At 41.5% G+C, this 18,342-nt stretch overlaps 1 protein-coding gene across 1 annotated transcript in view; it reads left to right on the top strand.

Annotated features, from left to right (window-relative positions):
- The window catches only part of LOC115896892 (mediator of RNA polymerase II transcription subunit 12-like protein), a 106,367-nt gene that overhangs the window by 16,689 nt on the left and 71,336 nt on the right, over window positions 1–18,342 (top strand). The window contains exon 3 of the mRNA XM_030928695.1: window positions 14,155–14,259. Within this exon, the coding sequence (XP_030784555.1) occupies window positions 14,155–14,259 (105 nt within the window). The remainder of the gene's footprint in view (window positions 1–14,154; window positions 14,260–18,342) is intronic.

Below are 18,342 nucleotides of genomic sequence, written 5' to 3'. Positions count from 1 at the left end.
CTATGCTTTAAATCTCCCTTTAATGCCTGTTACTGACCTCCTTGTGGGCTGCTTGGGTGATGGTTAATCACCAAATTTGCTTGGAAGGTTTACTAAGCTTGGTGGAGGTGCAAATGAGCAAGCCCCCTGAAAATAAAAAGGGTGGAGGCTGAGAGGTGCTAACAGAGGTTAACTGTTCAAACTGGTTTTTCCGAGGTTTACCAGGGGAAATTTGTTTCCTTGGCTCAAAATTACATGTTTAGACCCTCTGTTTCTGAACAATTGGCCTGAAAGTAATGAACAAAATTGCCACCACCGACAGCAAAAAAGAGACATTTCCGTTCTCTTTCCCCTCTTTCCCAAGCAAGAGGAAGTGAACGTGGTTCACTGCAACCTCGACCTTCTGGGCTTAAACAGTCCTTCCACCTTTGCCTCCTAAGTAGCTGGGCCCATGCCTGACTAATTATTATTTATGTTGTTTTTTGTAGAGACAGGGTCTCACTATGTTGCCCAAGCTGGTCTTGAATTCCTGGACGATCAAGTGATCATCTCGCCTGGGCCTCCTAAAGTGTTGGGATTATAGGCATGAGCTACTGCACCCAGTCTTGTTATTTTTCATGAATTTGCAGTACATTTGGTGGGGAATCATTTTTTTCTCTCCTACAATGTGGCTTCCTGCAGATGTGTGCTGAGTGTGGGGTCAGAGATGGAATTGAGGTGGGAAAGAAGGATAAAAGAAAGGAGCTACATAATGGATAAGTGTAAGTCAATTAACTGGACTGCAGAGGACAGAAACCATGGCTTATGTTTGTGTTCTCTGCCCTCAGATCACCTAGCACACTAGCTTGTTAAGTACTCTGTGAAAAACGATTTAAAGGAAAAATTTGTTATGTAAGATTGCAATGCAAGAACTATATGGCATACCTCAGCAATAAAGGATCTAAAGAGAAAAACTATCTTTTGAGGCTGCCTTAAATATAATTCTGGGCAGAATAAACTAGCAAATACCTTAAGTCTTTCTTGCTTTATGAATATGCAAATCTAAAAGTTCAAGTATTTTTCTCCTGTGGTTTCCTAGATTTTTTTTCTGAGAGCCACATCCAGGTGTTTGATATCAGAGAGTGATATGCATTTGAATGTGATTTGAATATGAATTAATTAATGGGATACAATTATTTAGATAAGAGTGGAGTAAATGCTAAGTATATTTAGATATAATTGGAATCCGAGGCGCTCTCCCACTTTTAAATGAGGGAGGAGGAACTGCCTGTCTCACTAGGACACTTCTGGGTAGGATGAAGGAGGTTGTCATGGGAAATTGGCACTTCTGAGAGCTGTGTGTTCAACACTTCATTCATGGTGGACATTTCCATCCAAATTGAATTTACTGAGTAGTCAGTCCTGTGCTCAGTTTGGGCCATATGTACTGGTCATACAAAAGATCATCATTGTAATGATGGAGATACCATTTTTAAAGTAATTAGTGTGCATGCCAGTTACTGTGTTGATTGTATCACAAATGATTTCTACTTATCCTTTACAGTAGACATGTGAGGTAGGTGGGATGATCTCCATTTCACAGAAGAGAAAGGGAGACAGGATTCCAGTTTAAGTTTGTTGGAATCACACTGTGCTCTCCTCAAAGAATTCACTGTCTTGGAGCGTACATTGGACCTATTTGGGGCTTGCTTCTCATATGGCCACCTAACCATCCATTTTACTTCTCACCTCTCAGCATCAGTTTCTCAGCCTATAAAATGGGACACATCCTGCCTAAGCCACTTGTCTGTTATGAGGATGGTCATGAATGTGCTGTTTAAATGTGAGGGAGTGGTATTATTACCATGATTTTTTTTCTTTTTGCCTGCTGTAGGTACAGATGTAAAGGTAGTATTTGCGTTTTGTGTTGAGCTCATATCCTTTTGGTTTTGTTGGTCCCTACAGTTAGTGATTGATGGCCTGTGGTGTGATTTGGATGGGGGGTGAATGCTGATAGCAGTACAGGTGACAGTGGATGTAAAGAGCTGACTTTCATATGTGGCTTTGATGCAAATGTGGCTCTGGTGTTAGAAGGATTGGGGCAAGAGAAGGACAAGGTGACCTTTTAGGGAAGTCCTGCCTCTCCTAAGTCAGGCCCCTACCTCTGGCCCTCTTCAGGAGGCTGGTATTAATGCTTTCTCTTGTAAATATTTTGGTTGCAATGGGGAAATTCTTCCCCAGGCTCCTTTAAAAAATTTCTTCAAACAGCTATTAAGTATCATGTCAAGTAGAGGAACTCCAAGTAGGAATCAGTCCCCATTGCTGTGCAGTCAGCGGCCGATATATCTGCTTATCCAGAGCCTTAGTAAAACTGCTTTTCTTGGCCATTGTAGACTCTGCAGTAATGGTCCCCATGCTGCTGCTAAATGGACTGGATTCTGGTTTTAGGGGGCAGTCTTGCCATGAGGAATAGAGCAGAGCCTGCCCTCCCCTACCTGTATGTTTTCGTTTCTTAGGGCTGCTGTAACGAAGTACCAAACATTGGGTGGCTTAAAACAACGGACATCTATTCTCTCATGGTTCTGGAGGCGGCAAGCTTGAAATCAGTGTATGCAGGGCCATCCTCCCTCTGAAGCCTCTAGGGCAGGACCCTTCCTTGTCTCCTCTAGCTTCTGCTAGCTCCAAGTGTTCCTTGGTTGTGGCAGCCTAACTCCAGTCTCTGCCTCTGTCTGCACATTACTGTCTTCCCTCTATATCCGTCCCTTCTCATATGTGGACATTAGCTGTGCCAGATTAGGATCCGCCCTAATTCAGCATGAGTATCTTAACTTGGCTATATACACAGAAACCCTATTTCCAAAGAATGTCCCATGCACAGGTACGGGGATTAGGACTTTGATATATCTCTTTGAGGGATCCAGTTCTACCCATCACAGTGTGGCTCCAGGGCCTCTCTCCAGATCCTCCTCTGCCCATCTTCCTGAGTTGGTCTGGTACTAGCTATTGCCTTCTAGGGCCTGGGTTGGCAGGTCATCCCCTCCTGTTTTCTCAGGAGCTTCAACTTATCTGCCATCTCCCTTTCTTCCTGTTAGCTTCAACTGCTTCCTTCACCGCCTTCTTCCTGGTGTGAATAAAACATGCACCAAGCTCTCATATCTTAGATCTCCTACCCTAGACCCCCCATTTTTGCATCTCTCCTCCTCTTTCTCCAGACTTCCAGAAGCATCCGGTGTACTCACTGTCTTCCTCACCTCCCACTTCTTCCTCTGCTCTTTCCAGTCTGGCTCTGCCCCCCTTGTTCTGCTGAGACACCCCTCTCAGGTCACCTGGAATGGCTGCATTCCCTGCAGCACTTGATTCTGTTGCTCCCTCCCTTTGGGAAGCAGTTTCTTCCTTCAGCTTCCGAGGTAAAACACTCCTAGTTTCCTTCTCTCCTCTCTGGCCACACTGTCTCAGTCTCTTTTGAAGGCTTATCCTCCTCTAACTGGCTATTAAATCAATACTGGATTTTTCCCAGGGTCTGTCCTAGGTCCTGGTCTTTTCTCACTTGATCTTCTCTCTAGGTGATCCCAGCCATCGCCAGGCTTCAGTCACTAGCCATATGCAGACAACTCACAACTTTACGACTCCAGTCTAGACTTCTGTAGACCTGTATAGCTGAGTGCCTACCAGAAACATTTTCTCTGTGTGTCTGATGCCTCAAACTTACGATGTTTATACCTGAACTTGTGATCTGCTCCCCTTCCTCTGCAAAAAGCCCCCAACATGGGGGAGATATACCATCCCAAAAGTCTAGGACATCCTTGACGACCTTGCTCTTTGTCATTCTATCCAAGAAGTCAACGTAAATCCTGTTCGGTTTCCCTCCTAAATATCCCTCCATTTCTTCCCTCTCTTTACCTCTACCACCACCATCTTGGTCCAAGCTACTATTATCTGATATTCCAACTCATAATGAGCCTGGCAAAGGAAAGGCAAGCAGGGAAACGTATCCTTCACTTTGCCGAAGTCCTTCGAAAGGACAACTTCCTAAAGCAGGCCGCTCCCTTCCTCCATAACGACACTTCACTCACGCCTTCCCCCTCCACTCCCATACCTCCCTCACTCCATCCTCACTTCCTCCTTCCTCCTTCCTTCCTTCCTCCTTCCTTCCTTCCTTCCTTCCTTCCTTCCTTCCGACAGGGTCTCACTATATTGGCCTAGTTAATCTGAAACTCCTGGTCTCAAGCAGTCCTCCTCCCTCAGCCTCCCAAAGTACTAGGATTACAGGCATGAGCCACCATGCCCGGCCTGATGTCACCTTCTTGCTTAAAACCTTTACTGTTCTTATGATGAAGACAGAAGTTCTTTATTTGGTTCACAGACCCTGCATAGTCTCTCCCCCAACCCGTACTGCTTCATTCTTATCTTTTACAGCTGCATTCTACTTCCTGCTACTGCTATGACAGCATTCTTTCTTTAATTTTCCCAACCCTGCAGACTTTATCCATGCCCATCCTCTGTCTTTCGTCTTGTCAGGCACACATACACCAATGATTGTTATGCCTTCCTGATGAATTGACCTTTTTATCATTATGACTTGCCCCTCTTTATCTCTGATAATACTTTTTGTCTTGAAGTCTACTATATCTGATGTTAATACAGCTACTTCAACTCTTTTATGTTTATTGTTTGCATGGTATATATCTTTTCCATCCATTTACTATCAACTTATCTGTCTCTATATTTAAAGTATGTCTTTATATTTAAAGTATAGCCTGTAGTTGAGCTCTACTTTTTTACTCATTCTGACAATTCCAGTCTTCTAGTGTTGGAGTCTAGAGTCCATTGAAGTCTTTGTCCGTGAATATTTAATTAGCATTTAGTGTGTGCTTATTGATATGGTTGGCTTTGGGTCTACCATTTTACTATTTGTTTTCTGTGTCCCCAGCTTTTTTTTTTGGATTATTAGACTATTTTAAAAATAACTTTGTTTACCAATTGCATTTTAGTTATACTTGTGTTGTTTTTCAGAGTGGTTGCTCTAGGAATTACAATCTATACCCCAACTATTCATGATCTCCTTAGTGTTAATATCTTATCATTTCGTGCAAAATATCAGAACCTTACTACGGTAAGAGGCTATCCTCTTGAAGTTTAACTCCTACTTTGCAGTCAGAGCTCAGGTCAAAGGCCACTTTTTCAGAGCATTCTTGTCTAACTCCCCAGACTGGTTTAAGCCACTATTATGTGCTTTCTGAGCAGGCACTTTGGGGTATTTATAACACTTGGAATTCGCTCACTGTGGAATCCCCTGTACTTAGCAGAGTCTGTATGCATAATTATTTGTTAATCTAATGAAGGACGGGGAGCCAGCCCTGAGTTGTGGCTTGAAAAATATAAAATATTTCATAATAATATACTTCGGGGGTGGGAATGGCATGATGTAAGGCTTAGAGGTTGAAAAGACAGTGTATGTGGGGTGGCATACAATAAAGTAGATTAAACGAAAGTTAACATATAAAAATAGAAAACAGCTATAATAACAATAGCCACCATTTATAGGGCATTTAATAATGGACCAGCCACTGTGCTAAACTGCACATTTAATCTTATGTAACCTCAGTCCTGTGAGTTATTCCTGTCTCCTTTCAAACAAAGCCACCAATGTACAGAGATCAGTTACCTTAGTCTCAATCGTAGGTAAGGCTATGCATTCAAACGCAGATCCATGTGACTCGCACACTTAGAATGGAAGCAAGACTGGAATGCTGGGCTTGATTCTTTAAGGCTGTGAATGCCAGTCCTAGGTGACTGTGTTTTGATTTGGGGCCAGAGAAAGTGGGGAGAAGACCAGAGATATTATTGAGGGTTTGTAGATAGTTATGCTAGATGCTGCTTTTGCCCTTCTCGGGGAAAAGAGCAGAAAGCCTTCTGATGCTTTTGGATAGGGGAGTGCAGAATAGAAAACTGTTTCCGGAAGAGTAATCCAGGGCCAGTAGGCATGCTGGACAGGAGTGAAATGTGTGTGGAGCAGTAGCCGAATCCTGTTGTAACAGCTGCCTCAGTTGGTGGGGGTGGGGTGGGGGGTGGGGGAGGGTGGGAGGGGGGCTGTGGTATTTTAAAGGAAGGAATAAAGGGGAGATATGTTTTGAGAGAAGTATGGATAGGTTTGGTTAATGATGAGGTATGAGGAGTAAAAGATTCTTCCCTTATCTTCTGGGTCTTTTATATCTGCTAACTGTAGTTGTTGCCTAGTAACAATTAAATGTATCTGTGATGGGGATTATCATAGCCCAGTTTCCCAAACTGGGGTTTACAGACATCTTCGGGGGTCTGAGAGAATGTTCTTTTGGGGGAGAGGTGGACAAGGCTAGAAAATATAGCTATGAAACCATGAAAAGTTTTTTGTTTGTTTTGAGTAAGACTTGAGCTAACCCAGCGTTCCTAACTAGTGCATAGAGGGATATTTTGCTACTTCTGTGGCATTCTCATCCCTGGTGAACATTTCTGTACAATTCATTGAACTGTCATGGAACTGGTTTGTTAGATGTGACTAGGGGACTGAGAAAATTCGGAGTTTCTGCGCATGTTCTGTGCGATAGATGGTGACACTCAGGAGATTGTGAGTGTCTGTAATATGTATTTGTGTGCATTATCTGACTTTGAGATGGCCATTGATAATTGTTTAAACTGAGCTTATTTTTTTCTTGAGTGAGAAAGAGCTTAAGAAATTCCCAAACTAGCATCAAAATGTTTTCACTTTCCCAGTGAAACATTTCATTGAAATTAAAAGATTGCTTTGAAAGTGATCCAAAAAATAAGATCTTTCTGTGAAGTTCAAGGTAAATGCATGAGATTTATGGATGCATTTGGAGGTTACCCAAAGTATCGAAGGTCTGATTTTTTTTTTTTTTTTTTTTTTTTGAGATGGAGTTTCACTCTGTCGCCCAGGCTGGAGTGCAGTGGTGCGATCTTGGCTCACTGCAACCTCTGCCTCTCGGATTTAAGCGATTCTCCTGCCTCCCGAGTAGCTGGGACTACAGGCGGCTGCCACCACACCCGGCTAATTTTTTGTATATTTAGTAGAGACGGGGTTTCACCGTATTGGCCAGGATGGTCTCAGTCTCCTGACCTCGTGATCTGCCTGCCTCGGCCTCCCAAAGTGCTGGAATTACTTACAGGCATGAGCCACTGCGCCTGGCTGAAGGTCTGATTTTTCTATCAGTGTAGAATACAAAAATACAGAGTTAACGCAGGCCTTTTCATATTAGCATGGACTATTTTCTGGACTTTGGTTTCTGTTTCTCTCTGTGTGCCTGTCTCCCTAGAATAAAGCTTGTTATTTTAGTTGAAACCAATGACAAGAGGTGTGAGCGTTCTTCTTTCTCTGTGTTTGGATTACTTTGTTGTAAACCTGTTGAAATCCATGTGCACAGTGGTTTGGTGCATTGCTACTCTGGGCCACTTGGTGAGGACTGTAAATTCACATTCTCAGCTGGCATTGTCTCTTGGTTTAGTTAATACTTGGTCTTGGACGTGCGTGTACAACTGCTTTGCCCTAGATGCTGTTAATGTTAAACATATTTAAAAGTATGTCTGGTGCTCGCTGCGGCAGCACATATACTAAAAAAAAAGTATGTCTGGATTCATGGTCTCCTCTGCTTCCCAACAGTTATTAAAAGTGCTTTATTTTTTCTTTTACTCTCCATGTTGTACAATGGGAAGATATTCAACCTTTAATAAGAGTCTTTTTAAAAGGTGCAGTGTTGTTGATCTGGTTCCCAGAGCACAACCCTGGCAACAAGATCTTGAGTAACTGTTGTGTGTGCCTCACGTTTTTGGGATCTTAGTTGCCTCACCTTTACAGATGGGCAAAGTAGCTGCTGGAAGTTCTGTTATAAGATTTGTTGGTCAGATATAGTTGAACAAGCTTAAATCTCTGTAAGGAAAGGCATTGTAAGTGTTTTAGTGACTGCTACCCTCCATTATTTCGAGACATCTTTGAAGAGGTTCAGGGCTAGTACAAGAGGAAGCTATTTGTGTCCCTTACAGATTCTGGCTTGGGGGTTTTAGAGGCATGCTGTTCCAAAATTTGGACTCTCCTCTTTCAATTTTTGCCTGATTAGACTTGACAAAAGCCTTCAGAGCAGAGTCACAAAAGTTTGTTATTTGAGTTCAGGTAACACACATTACTTCTTGTTTGGAGTCTCTTAATGCTGCCTAATACCATTAAGTATCCATTAAGTATCCATCCAGTTTCCCAAACTTGGGGTCTATGGACTCCCTCAGGCTAGAGAAAGTGGTTCTCCTCTAAAAGGGATCTGTTGGTGCATTACCGGAGTTTGAGAAATAATGTCTAAGCAACAATAGTTAACGCTCTGGAATTTGAATCTTATTCTTATCTTTTGGATTTTTGTCATTAATGTTAACTCTTCTCAGAAACTTTAGGAAATAGACCATCAGGGTGCTTTGTTTGGTTGTGATGCTCTGGATTTTTACCTCCTCTCATGTAGTTTCTCTAGGTCCCTGACCTGAAGTTTTGTACTAATAAACCTCACAGACGTGACAGCTGTTTTTTTTTTTTTGGCTCTGTGGCCATAGTGTTCTATAGGAAGTTAAAGGAGTGAAGTGAAAACTTTATATGCTTGGTTCCTTCCTGGATCTCTGTGTGTGTAGCTTTCTTTGCATTTGTGTCTTTAGAGTGAGGGAAGGGGGTGTAGTAGAGAATTCCGAATGGACTTTTCTTCTTGAGATCTCCTTCTCTTGAGCCAAGATGGGACATCCATTTTCTTTCTGATGTTGAGACCTGTACTGGCACTGGGCATGGAAACCCTGGTTTTCTAGAGAGGCAGAAACCTCAAATCTTCATGTTAGCATAGTCTCTGTATAAGCATCACCTGGGAACTTGTTAGAAATACAGATTCTCAGGCATCACCCCTGACCTACTGAAGTGGGAACTCTGTGGGTGGTGCCAGCAGCCATGCTTTTGGGAGTTCTTCAGAGGATTCTGATGGATGTAAAAGTTTGAGAGTCACTGCTTTAAGAAAAACGTCTTTTTAATTTCCCAAGAAGGCTTTTTGTATCTCTGCTGACTGGAGCTTCAGGTTATCACTTTCTGGAACCAAAAATGTGATACAAACAATAGCAATGCTACCTGCCAGCCATTTTTATATGGTTTGATGGTTGGGAGCATGGACTTTTTGGAATTCTTCACTACTGTGTAACCTTGGCCACATTAGTTTCTCTCCGGGCTTTTTTTTTTTAACTGGGTTATGGAGATAACGTGGTAGAAACTATTACTGTCCCCGTTTTACAGTTGGGGAAATGGAAGCACAGCAGTGGTCCCAGAGCTTGCTTAGAGTCCCTCTTAAATGTAGTGGGGGGTTTAAATTCGAGCTGTCTGATTGCAGACTCTGGGCTCTTACCCACAGTATTCTCCCCACTCGTGTCTGCATCTCCATCAGTCAGTCCATGGTGCCAGTGTGTATCCGCCTGGAACCACAGATGCGAACCAGAGGATGGCCTAGTGAGTTGGAATTAGAGCATCCCCATTGTTGCAGCACGAGCAAGATTTTGACTGACACTTCAGTGTGGAGCTCAGTGTTTCTTAAACCCAGAGCCTGTGAAACCCCCTTTTCAGAATAGGGCTCTAAAAGATATAAGCTATCCCTCTGGTGGGTCTGTGGCTCTCACTAGAAGTACTGTGGAAATCTGGGTGCGGGGAGAGGAGTTAGTTGGCTGCTACCATTGAGTGGGTGGGGTTGTCCTCAGGGTGCAGATGGGTGGGTTCCATGAAGAATTGTCCTGTGTCCCCTGCACTTTCAGATGTGTCACTGAAACCCTCAACTGTTTTTACCCATCTCAGATGGGAATCTGTTTTACGTATGATCTCAAAAGTTTTTTTTGTATGATTTTAATATACATTTAATATACATTGAGTTTCTGAGGAATGTAACTGTTGTGTCTTAATATGTTGGGAGACTATTTTGTTAGTTTGAAACTATAGCAAAAGTGTTTCACAGTTTCAAAAAATTCATGTTATGCTCTTCCTGATCATTTGAAATGGCAATACAGCACACTTGTATCAGTTTGCATTTTGTAGTTACTGTGTTATCCTAATGCTAGGAATAGGAACAAACATTTAACAATTTCTTTTGTATTTTTTTGAGACGGAGTCTCGCTCTGTTGCCCAGGCTGGAGTGCAGTGGCACGATCTCTGCACACTGCAACCTCCGCCTCCCGGGTTCAAGCAATTCTCAGCCTTCTAGGGCCCTGCTTCTTCAAAGTCTAATGTGTCCATGAATCATGTGGGAATTTGTTAAAAGGCTGATTGTGACTTGGGGGGAGGGGTGAGATTCTGCCTTTCTAACAGGCTTGCAGGTAATGCCAGTGTTCCAGGGCCATGGACCACACTTTCAGTTGTGAGAGTCCAGTGTAGTGTGCCTGAGTGTTTCCTGTTGAAGTACCTATTTTAACTTACTTTCTTTTAAAAAAATTTTAGAATGAGAGCATTATGCTGAATTAAAATATATTGGTATAGGTAAGTTATTTATGAATTTCATTTCACACTAGGGAAATCGATGTTATAAAATGTTTGTTTTCAGGATGGTGTGTGGGATTTGATGGGATGAGTGCCCCTACTCTGGGTGACAAAGCGGTGCTAGTTAGAAACACAAATGAAATTACAACTCCAAATTCATGAGGTAGTGACTCAGAATATACTTATGTTAATTGTTCAGAATAGGATGTCGTTCATTTATTTATTCTTTGAACAAATATTTTTTGAACACCTGCAATGTATGCTATTTGCCAGGCACTGCATCTGTGCACTCTGTGCTTGGCCTGTGTTTGTCAACAAAATAAAGATCCCCAGTTTTACGCACCTTATCTTCTCATCGAGGAGACGACCAATACACATTCTAAATTATAGTGTGTTTTAGGTGATACATGCTATGGATTGTTGATCAAGAATGCTGGGAGGTAAAGGGAATGGGTGGACAGTTCCAGTTTAAATAGGGTCATCACATTTCTCATTGAGAATGTGAAATTTGAGCAAAAAGTTAAGGTGGTCAGGTCGTTGACCATGTGGATACCAGGAAAAAGAGCAGTCTAGGCAGGGGGAACAGACAGTGCAAAATCCCTGATTAGAGAATGCTGGACTGGTATGTTTGAGGAATTGCAAGGAGACCAGACAGTGTTAGTGAAGGGGAGTGTCGTTAGGGATTAGGCCAGAAAAGTAACAGGATTAAGATCACACAGGAACTTTTAGGATATCGTAGGGCCTTTGCTTGTACTTTGAGTAAAATGGAACGTTATTGCAGGCTTTGAGCAGGAGTGACATGGTCTCACTTGAGTTTTAAAAAGCTCCCTATGGCTGCTGTGTTCAAAGTGGCCTTCAGGGGGAAAGGGGAGAGGCTAGGAGACCAGTTAGGAGCCATTGCATTGCCTAAGCATGAGATGATGCATGGTGGTAATGAGAAGTGGTCAATCTACATGTATTTTTGTGAAATTTAGGATGCAAAGTTTAAACTTCTCAGAACTCAAGGCTCCCAGTAATATCCGTGTGGCTCCTAGTTTGAGGAAAATCTGAGGTAGATGACAGATATGTATCCATAGTTCCATGTTTTTTTCCTTCTGGGGGTTCTGAGTTTGCGCACACACTCAGGAGTGGGCATGTCTCTTCGTCCCAGCGATTAGCAGTTGGATACAATGAGCAGCTACCTGATCTGGTGTTAGTATAAACTAAAAAGTGAAGCAATACTAAGCTATCTGGTTCTGAAAATCTCACACATTCTTCTTGATTAGGCCAGAATGTATTTTTAGTAAAAGCATATGCTGTTACTCAATGTTTCTTATAATACTCTGATGGTAAATCAATGATAAATATTCAGTTTTCTCTTCCTACTTTCCCCCTGAGCTCACTGCTGGTACTCCTACTTTCTTAGACTCAGAGACTACTGAAATTTCGGTAGCACATTTGTTTTAAGTTGACTGAAATCTTTCTGACTTACAATATGCATTATGTAGTTTTGCTCTATATTTTCACATAGTTTATTTGAAAATGTGGGAGCAGTTTGGAGATAATCTTCCGATAATGTACATATAACTCATATTCTGTGTGGATCATGATTTCAGTGACCTTCTATGCTTGGAGGAGACTTGTGATTACCATAGAGTGAAATTTCCTATTGAGGGGTCTTTTGAAAACTTGCCAAAACAGTGGCCCGCCAAGGCATTAGTAAGAGCACACATAATTAAGTAAAGTTACATGGCATGTCTCCAGGAGACCTCTGTTCTCAGCCAGGGTGACCTTTTTAGAGTTTGGTCAGGTGCTTAAATGTCATAAACTATTTTGTTCTAAGCTTCTTGATTAATCGTAACAGTGATTTTGATCAATTGCTGTTTTTCATTTTACGCATGCAGCAGTTACTTAAAGGAATTAAGTGTACCTTATTCTTGTGCCGTGGCTACCATTACTCTCAACTGTTACTAGGATTATTTCTTGGCTTGGAGTGAGGGGAGCGGGAGGTAGCTTCATTTACTCAAACCTCTCCCTCTTACTCTTTCAAGTCTGTATTTTAGGAATTCTGATTTAGTTCCGTAACTCAGTGATAATCTGGGTAGGGCAAGAAGGTTTTTTTTTTTTTTTTTTTTTTTTTTTTTTTTTTTTTTTTTTTTTTGAAAGGCTTGGGTTATTTTTGATGTGTTGTGACCTTGGAAAAGTGTTCTTATATCTATCCAGTAGGAGATCTTTTTAAGGAGAGTAGGAGTTGTAGCCACATATTTTTAGACCACATTTTCATGTGGCATTTGTTCTTTGGTGGCATGGTGTCATGGAAATTTCTCTTCCTAGTCTAGGATTTAGAAGATAGTATTTCCGTGCTGGCTTTGTCCAGTTGCTGCACTAGCTTAGTGAGGCACACTTTTCTCATCTGTACAATGGACATGAAGATACATGCCTACTGTCTCCTTTGGAATTGGAGTTGGTAAAGATCAAGTGAGCCAAAATGCGTGAGAAAACATTGCAGCTCTAAACTTCCCTTCAGTTGTGGGTTGTGATGTTGTGTGACTGTGGTCATAGAGCATGTGCCTAGGAACCCTTTGCTTCTGTCTTTAATTCACCGTATGTCTTGGGTAAGTTGGTGAACCAGCTTTCTTAAACATAAAACAGGTGTGTGCATAGGGGTTGGCCACGAATGGAGAGTCAAACTGTGGGCTCTCTGGAAACAATTTTTTTTTCTTTTTTTTGAGATGGAGTCTCACTCTGTTGCCCAGGCTGGAGTGCAGTGGCGCAATCGCGGCTCACTTCAACCTCCACCACCGAGGTTGTAGCGATTTTCCTGCCTCAGCCTGCAGAGTAGCTGGGATCACAGGCATCTGCCACCACGCCCGGCTAATTTTTGTGTTTTTAGTAGAGATGGGGTCTCATCATGTTGGCCAGGCTGGTCTTGAACTCCTAACCTCAGGTGATCCACCTGCCTCGGACTCCCAAAGTGCTGGGATTACAGGCATGAGCCACTGCGCCCGGCCTGGAAACAATTCTTAAAAAAATCCTATCGTTTTATATTTCTGTGAGATATTTGCTCATTTTTTTTTTCTTTTTCTAACTTGTAAGTTAAAAAAAAAATCTAAACTTATAGGAACGTTAAAAGAATAATATAATGGGCCAGGTGCGGTGGCTCACACCTGTATCCCAGCACTTTGGGAGGCGGAGGCCAGAGAATCACTTGAGGTCAGGAGTTTGAGGCCAGCCTGGACAAAATGGTGAAACCCCATCTCTACTAAAAATACAAAAATTAGCCTGCTGTCGTGGTGGGTGCCTGTATGTAATACCAGCTACTCGGGAGGCTGAGGCAGGAGAATGACTTGAACCAGGGAGATGGAGATTGCAGTGAGCTGAGAGTGCACCACTGCACTCCAGCCTGGGTGACAGAGTGAGACTCCATCTCCAAAAGAAAAAAAAAGATAGTATAATGAACACCCATATACTCAGCACCTAGAGTCAACAGTTAACATTTACCGCATTTGCTTCATCCCTCTACACATTTATGTATTGGTGTTTAAACTTCAATTTCTGCCTTCTTTGATTGTTGTCCTTCCAAGAATTCTCCTCTACAGAGTATAACAAATTTAGCCATTACTTATGGTGCAGTATGTTGGATTATGTTGAAGCTTTTACATCCTTTTGCTTAATCAATACCTTCTCTTGAACAGGATGAACTTACTGCTGTGAATGTAAAGCAAGGCTTCAATAATCAGCCAGCCTTCACTGGAGATGAACATGGCTCAGCTAGAAATATTGTAATTAACCCATCAAAGGTAATGTTATTTGTTTATTTCCTCAAACTCTTGAAAAAGTGTGTATATGTGAAACCCTTAATAATCAGTGTTGATAAATTAGTGTTATTTAAGCTACAGTCCATATTCAGATTTCCCCCAAATACCCTATATGCTGTCCTGCCCCAGGATCCAATCAGGGATCATACATTGCATTTAGTTGTCACATCATTTAATTTAGTACAGTACAGCTCTCTGCTTCTCCCTCCTCCCCTTTCCTGCCTTTTTAAAAAAAGACTTTTATGATTGCTATTCTAGAAGAGCCCAGGTCAGTTGTCTGATATACTAGTGCTATATTCTAGATTTTTCTGATCGTTTTCTCGTGATAGGATCCAGGTTAGATATTTTTGGTAAGAAGACTACATTGCATCATATCAGGAGACACGCAATGCCAGTTTGCCCTATTGTTGGCTATAGTTTGATCACTTGGTCCGGGTGGTGTCTACCATCTCCCTGCATTGGAAAGGTAGTCCTCTCTACCTCTTAGTAGGTCTACAAGGTGATAATTTGAGAGGATATAAATATCCTATTTTTCAATAAAATTTCATCCTGTTATTTTAGCATCACCTGATGACTCCTGCTGAATGATTTATTTTGCTGGTGATTGCAAAATGCAGGTTTTCTAATTATTTCATATGCATGTTTTACTTGGCATTCTTTTGTTAAAAGAAGTACTTCCTTTTACACTCAAGGTTTTAGTGTCACGTTGGATTCTTTTTTTTTTCTTTTAATTTGATATGTTATAATCCATACCTTCATTTTTCTTTTTGATGCTCAAATTGTCTCATGTTCTGCTAGTAGGGACCCCGCTAACCTGGCTGCTGGTTAAATGTCCTTGTCATCCTTTGAGCACTTCCCTACTTTTGGCACCAAAACATATTTCAAGTTTATCTTGTTCTTTCCCAAACCAGATATGGATGCTCAGTGCTACTGGAGTGTCATTCTTTCTAGGCTTTCTCAGTGGACAGAGATGGGAAACATAGATACATATTTTTTCTACCTACCTGTTATTACCATTTCTAGCCCAGTGCTGCAGGGTATTTCCCCTGCTTTTTCGTATTCCATTTTTAGGTCTCCCTTCTCCCAAAGTGAGAACTCTGGCTCTTAGTAATATCAATATATATATTTATTTATTCTGTCTTACAACACACATAAAACAGTTCCAGAATAAAATACTTCATTGCCACTCCAACAACAAAACCACTGAATAAATGTGCAATTTTTCTACAATACTTTTTGCCCTTAGACTAACTTTCATTAAAAGTATATACTCAGAATGTTGTGCTCAAAAAATTTTTTTGTAAAATTATATGTCTTTTTCTCTGTGTTTATCTTATCAATTAGTAATATAGGTTAGGCGCGGTGGCTCACGCTTGTAATCCCAGCACTTGGGGAGGCCGAGGCAGGTGGATCACCTGAGGTCAGGAGTTTGAGACCAGCCTGGCCAACATGGTGAAACCCTGTCTCTACTAAAAATACAAAAATTAGCTGGGTGTGGTGGCAGGCACCTGTAATCCCAGCTACTTGGGAGGCTGAGGCAGGAGAATCGCTTGAACCCAGGAGGCAGAGGTTGCAGTGAGCTGAGATCGCGCCATAGTACTCCAGCCTGGGTGACAGAGCTAGACTCCGTCTCAAAAAAAAAAAAAAAAAAAAAAAAAAAAAAAAGGAATATAAATAGAATTGTTTGCGTTTCTCTGTAATCTTTTAGGGTTTGTTTTTTTTCATATATTTTGAGTTGGATATTAAAATACTTTTGTGAAATTAAAAACATACATACAAATGAAATCAGACATGCAGGTGAATTTCTGTTTCCTTTCCCTTCTCCAGAGAAATGTTAATGGTTTGTGTATCATTCCAGATCTCTCTTTATATGCACACAAGTTGTTAAACTATCAACTGAAATATTAAGGATGTTTATTTTTTTATTTTTATTTTTATTTTTTTTTTGAGACAGAGTTTCCCTCTGTCGCCCAGGCTGGAGTGCAGTGGCCGGATCTCAGCTCACTGCAAGCTCCGCCTCCCGGGTTTACGCCATTCTCCTGCCTCAGCCTCCCGAGTCGCTGGGACTACAGGTGCCCGCCACCTCGCCTGGCTAGTTTTTTGTATTTTTTAGTAGAGACGGGGTTTCACCGGGTTAGCCAGGATGGTCTTGATCTCCTGACCTCGTGATCCGCCCGTCTCGGCCTCCCAAAGTGCTGGATTACAGGCTTGAGCCACCGCGCCCGGCCTATCAACTGAAATATTACTTAAGTGGTGTGAAAGAAAATAGAAACATTTTCTAGAGCTAGTCCTATTGACCAAACCCAATGTTTTTAGTTTTGTCTTTTTTCAATTTTGGTACAATTTTTTATGTTAAAACCACAATTATGTATATGTAATTTGTGGTCCTTTTTTAAAATTATGATAAAACCTTTACTATTTAACCATTTTTAAGTGTATAGTTCTTGGGCATTAAGTATATTTCGCATTGTTGTCGCAAACATCAACCATTGTCACCATCCATTTCCAGAACTGTTTTTTTTTTTTTTTTGAGACATATTCCAAATTTATCTTGTTCTCTCCCAAACCAGATTTACAAGGTGGAGTCTGGCTCGGTCGCCCAGGCTGGAGTGCAGTGGTGCAATCTTCGCTCACTGCAACCTCTACCTTTCTGGTTTAAGCCATTCTTGTGCCTCAGCCTCCCAAGTAGCTGGCCGCGCCTGGCACCACACCTGGCTAATTTTTGTATTTTTGTAGAGACAGGGTTTCACCATGTTGGCCAGATGGTCTCAAATTCCTCACCTTAAATGATCTGCCTGCCTTGGCCTCCCAAAGTGCTGGGATTACAGATGTGAGCCACTGCGCCCGGCCTCAGAGCCTTATCTTTCTTAGTTGGTCTGCTTTAAAAAATTGAAACATTATTTTGTATGCACTTTTCCTTATGGCTGAAGTAGTCATATGAATAATAATTCATGGCTAGATAAAATTCCATGATGTATGTGCTGTACTTGACTGAAACCTCTATATACAGCAGCTAGTTTGTTGCCAGTTTCTCATGGTTATTTATAAAGAAACTGTAGTAATACTTTAAAGTATGACTTTTGTTCTTTAGGATAGATTCCCTGAGTTGTATTACTACTTGGTTAACGGGTGTATTAATGTACTAGGGCTGCTATAACAAAATACTTCAGACTGGGTGTCTTAAACAACAGAAATTTAATTTCTCACCATCTGAAGGCTGGAAGTCCAAGATAAGGTGTCAGCAGGTCTGGTGTCTCCAGATGCCTCTCTCCTTGGCTTGCAGGTGGCCACCTTCTCACTGTGTCTTCACATGGTCTTTTCTCCTTGTGTGTTCCTCTGTGGTGTCTCTTATTCTCATAAAGTCCTACTGGATTAGGGCCCAGTCCTATCACCTTATTTAACCTTAATTACCTCCTTAAGGCCCTATCTCCAAATACAGTCACACTGAGGGTTAAGGCTTGAAGATGAATTTTGAGGATGTACAATTTAGTCCATAATAGAGAGTATTAATACTTTATGTCTCTTGATATGAACTGCTAAATTGTTCAGTTGTATCAAGTTTTATGTCAATTTAAATAACTGAGTAAATGGAAATAGCATCTATTACACTTCTGCTACCACCCTTTCTGTGAGATTTACTCAAGGACCCAAGACTTCTGAGGGGAATTTGATTTTATAAATATGAAATACATGAATTATAATGTAACTCCTAAATTTTTTCCCCACATTCTTATCAAATGAATTAATTTTTGAAAATAACTTTGAATGGATGGAAACAAATGTTAAATTTAACCTTTTCTCTGTCCATGTGTGGTGGCTCATACCTGTAATCCCAGCAATTTGGGAGGCCAAGGCGTGCAGATCACCTGAAGTCAGGAGTTCGAGACCAGCCTGGCCAACATGGTGAAACCCCGTCTCTACTAAAAGTAAAAAATAAAAAGGAGCTGGGTGTGGTAGTGGGCACCCGTAATCCCAGCTACTCTGAGAGGCTGAGGCAGGAGAATCTCTTGAACCCAGGAGGCAGAGGTTGCAGCGAGCCAAAAATCACGCCAGTGCCTTCTAGTC

Source organism: Rhinopithecus roxellana, chromosome 1 (assembly GCF_007565055.1).
Source record: "Rhinopithecus roxellana isolate Shanxi Qingling chromosome 1, ASM756505v1, whole genome shotgun sequence".
In the NCBI taxonomy this organism is placed as follows: Eukaryota; Metazoa; Chordata; class Mammalia; order Primates; family Cercopithecidae; genus Rhinopithecus; species Rhinopithecus roxellana.
The sequence above is the reverse complement of the archived record's forward strand: the minus strand, read 5'-3'. Positions and strand labels throughout refer to the sequence as shown.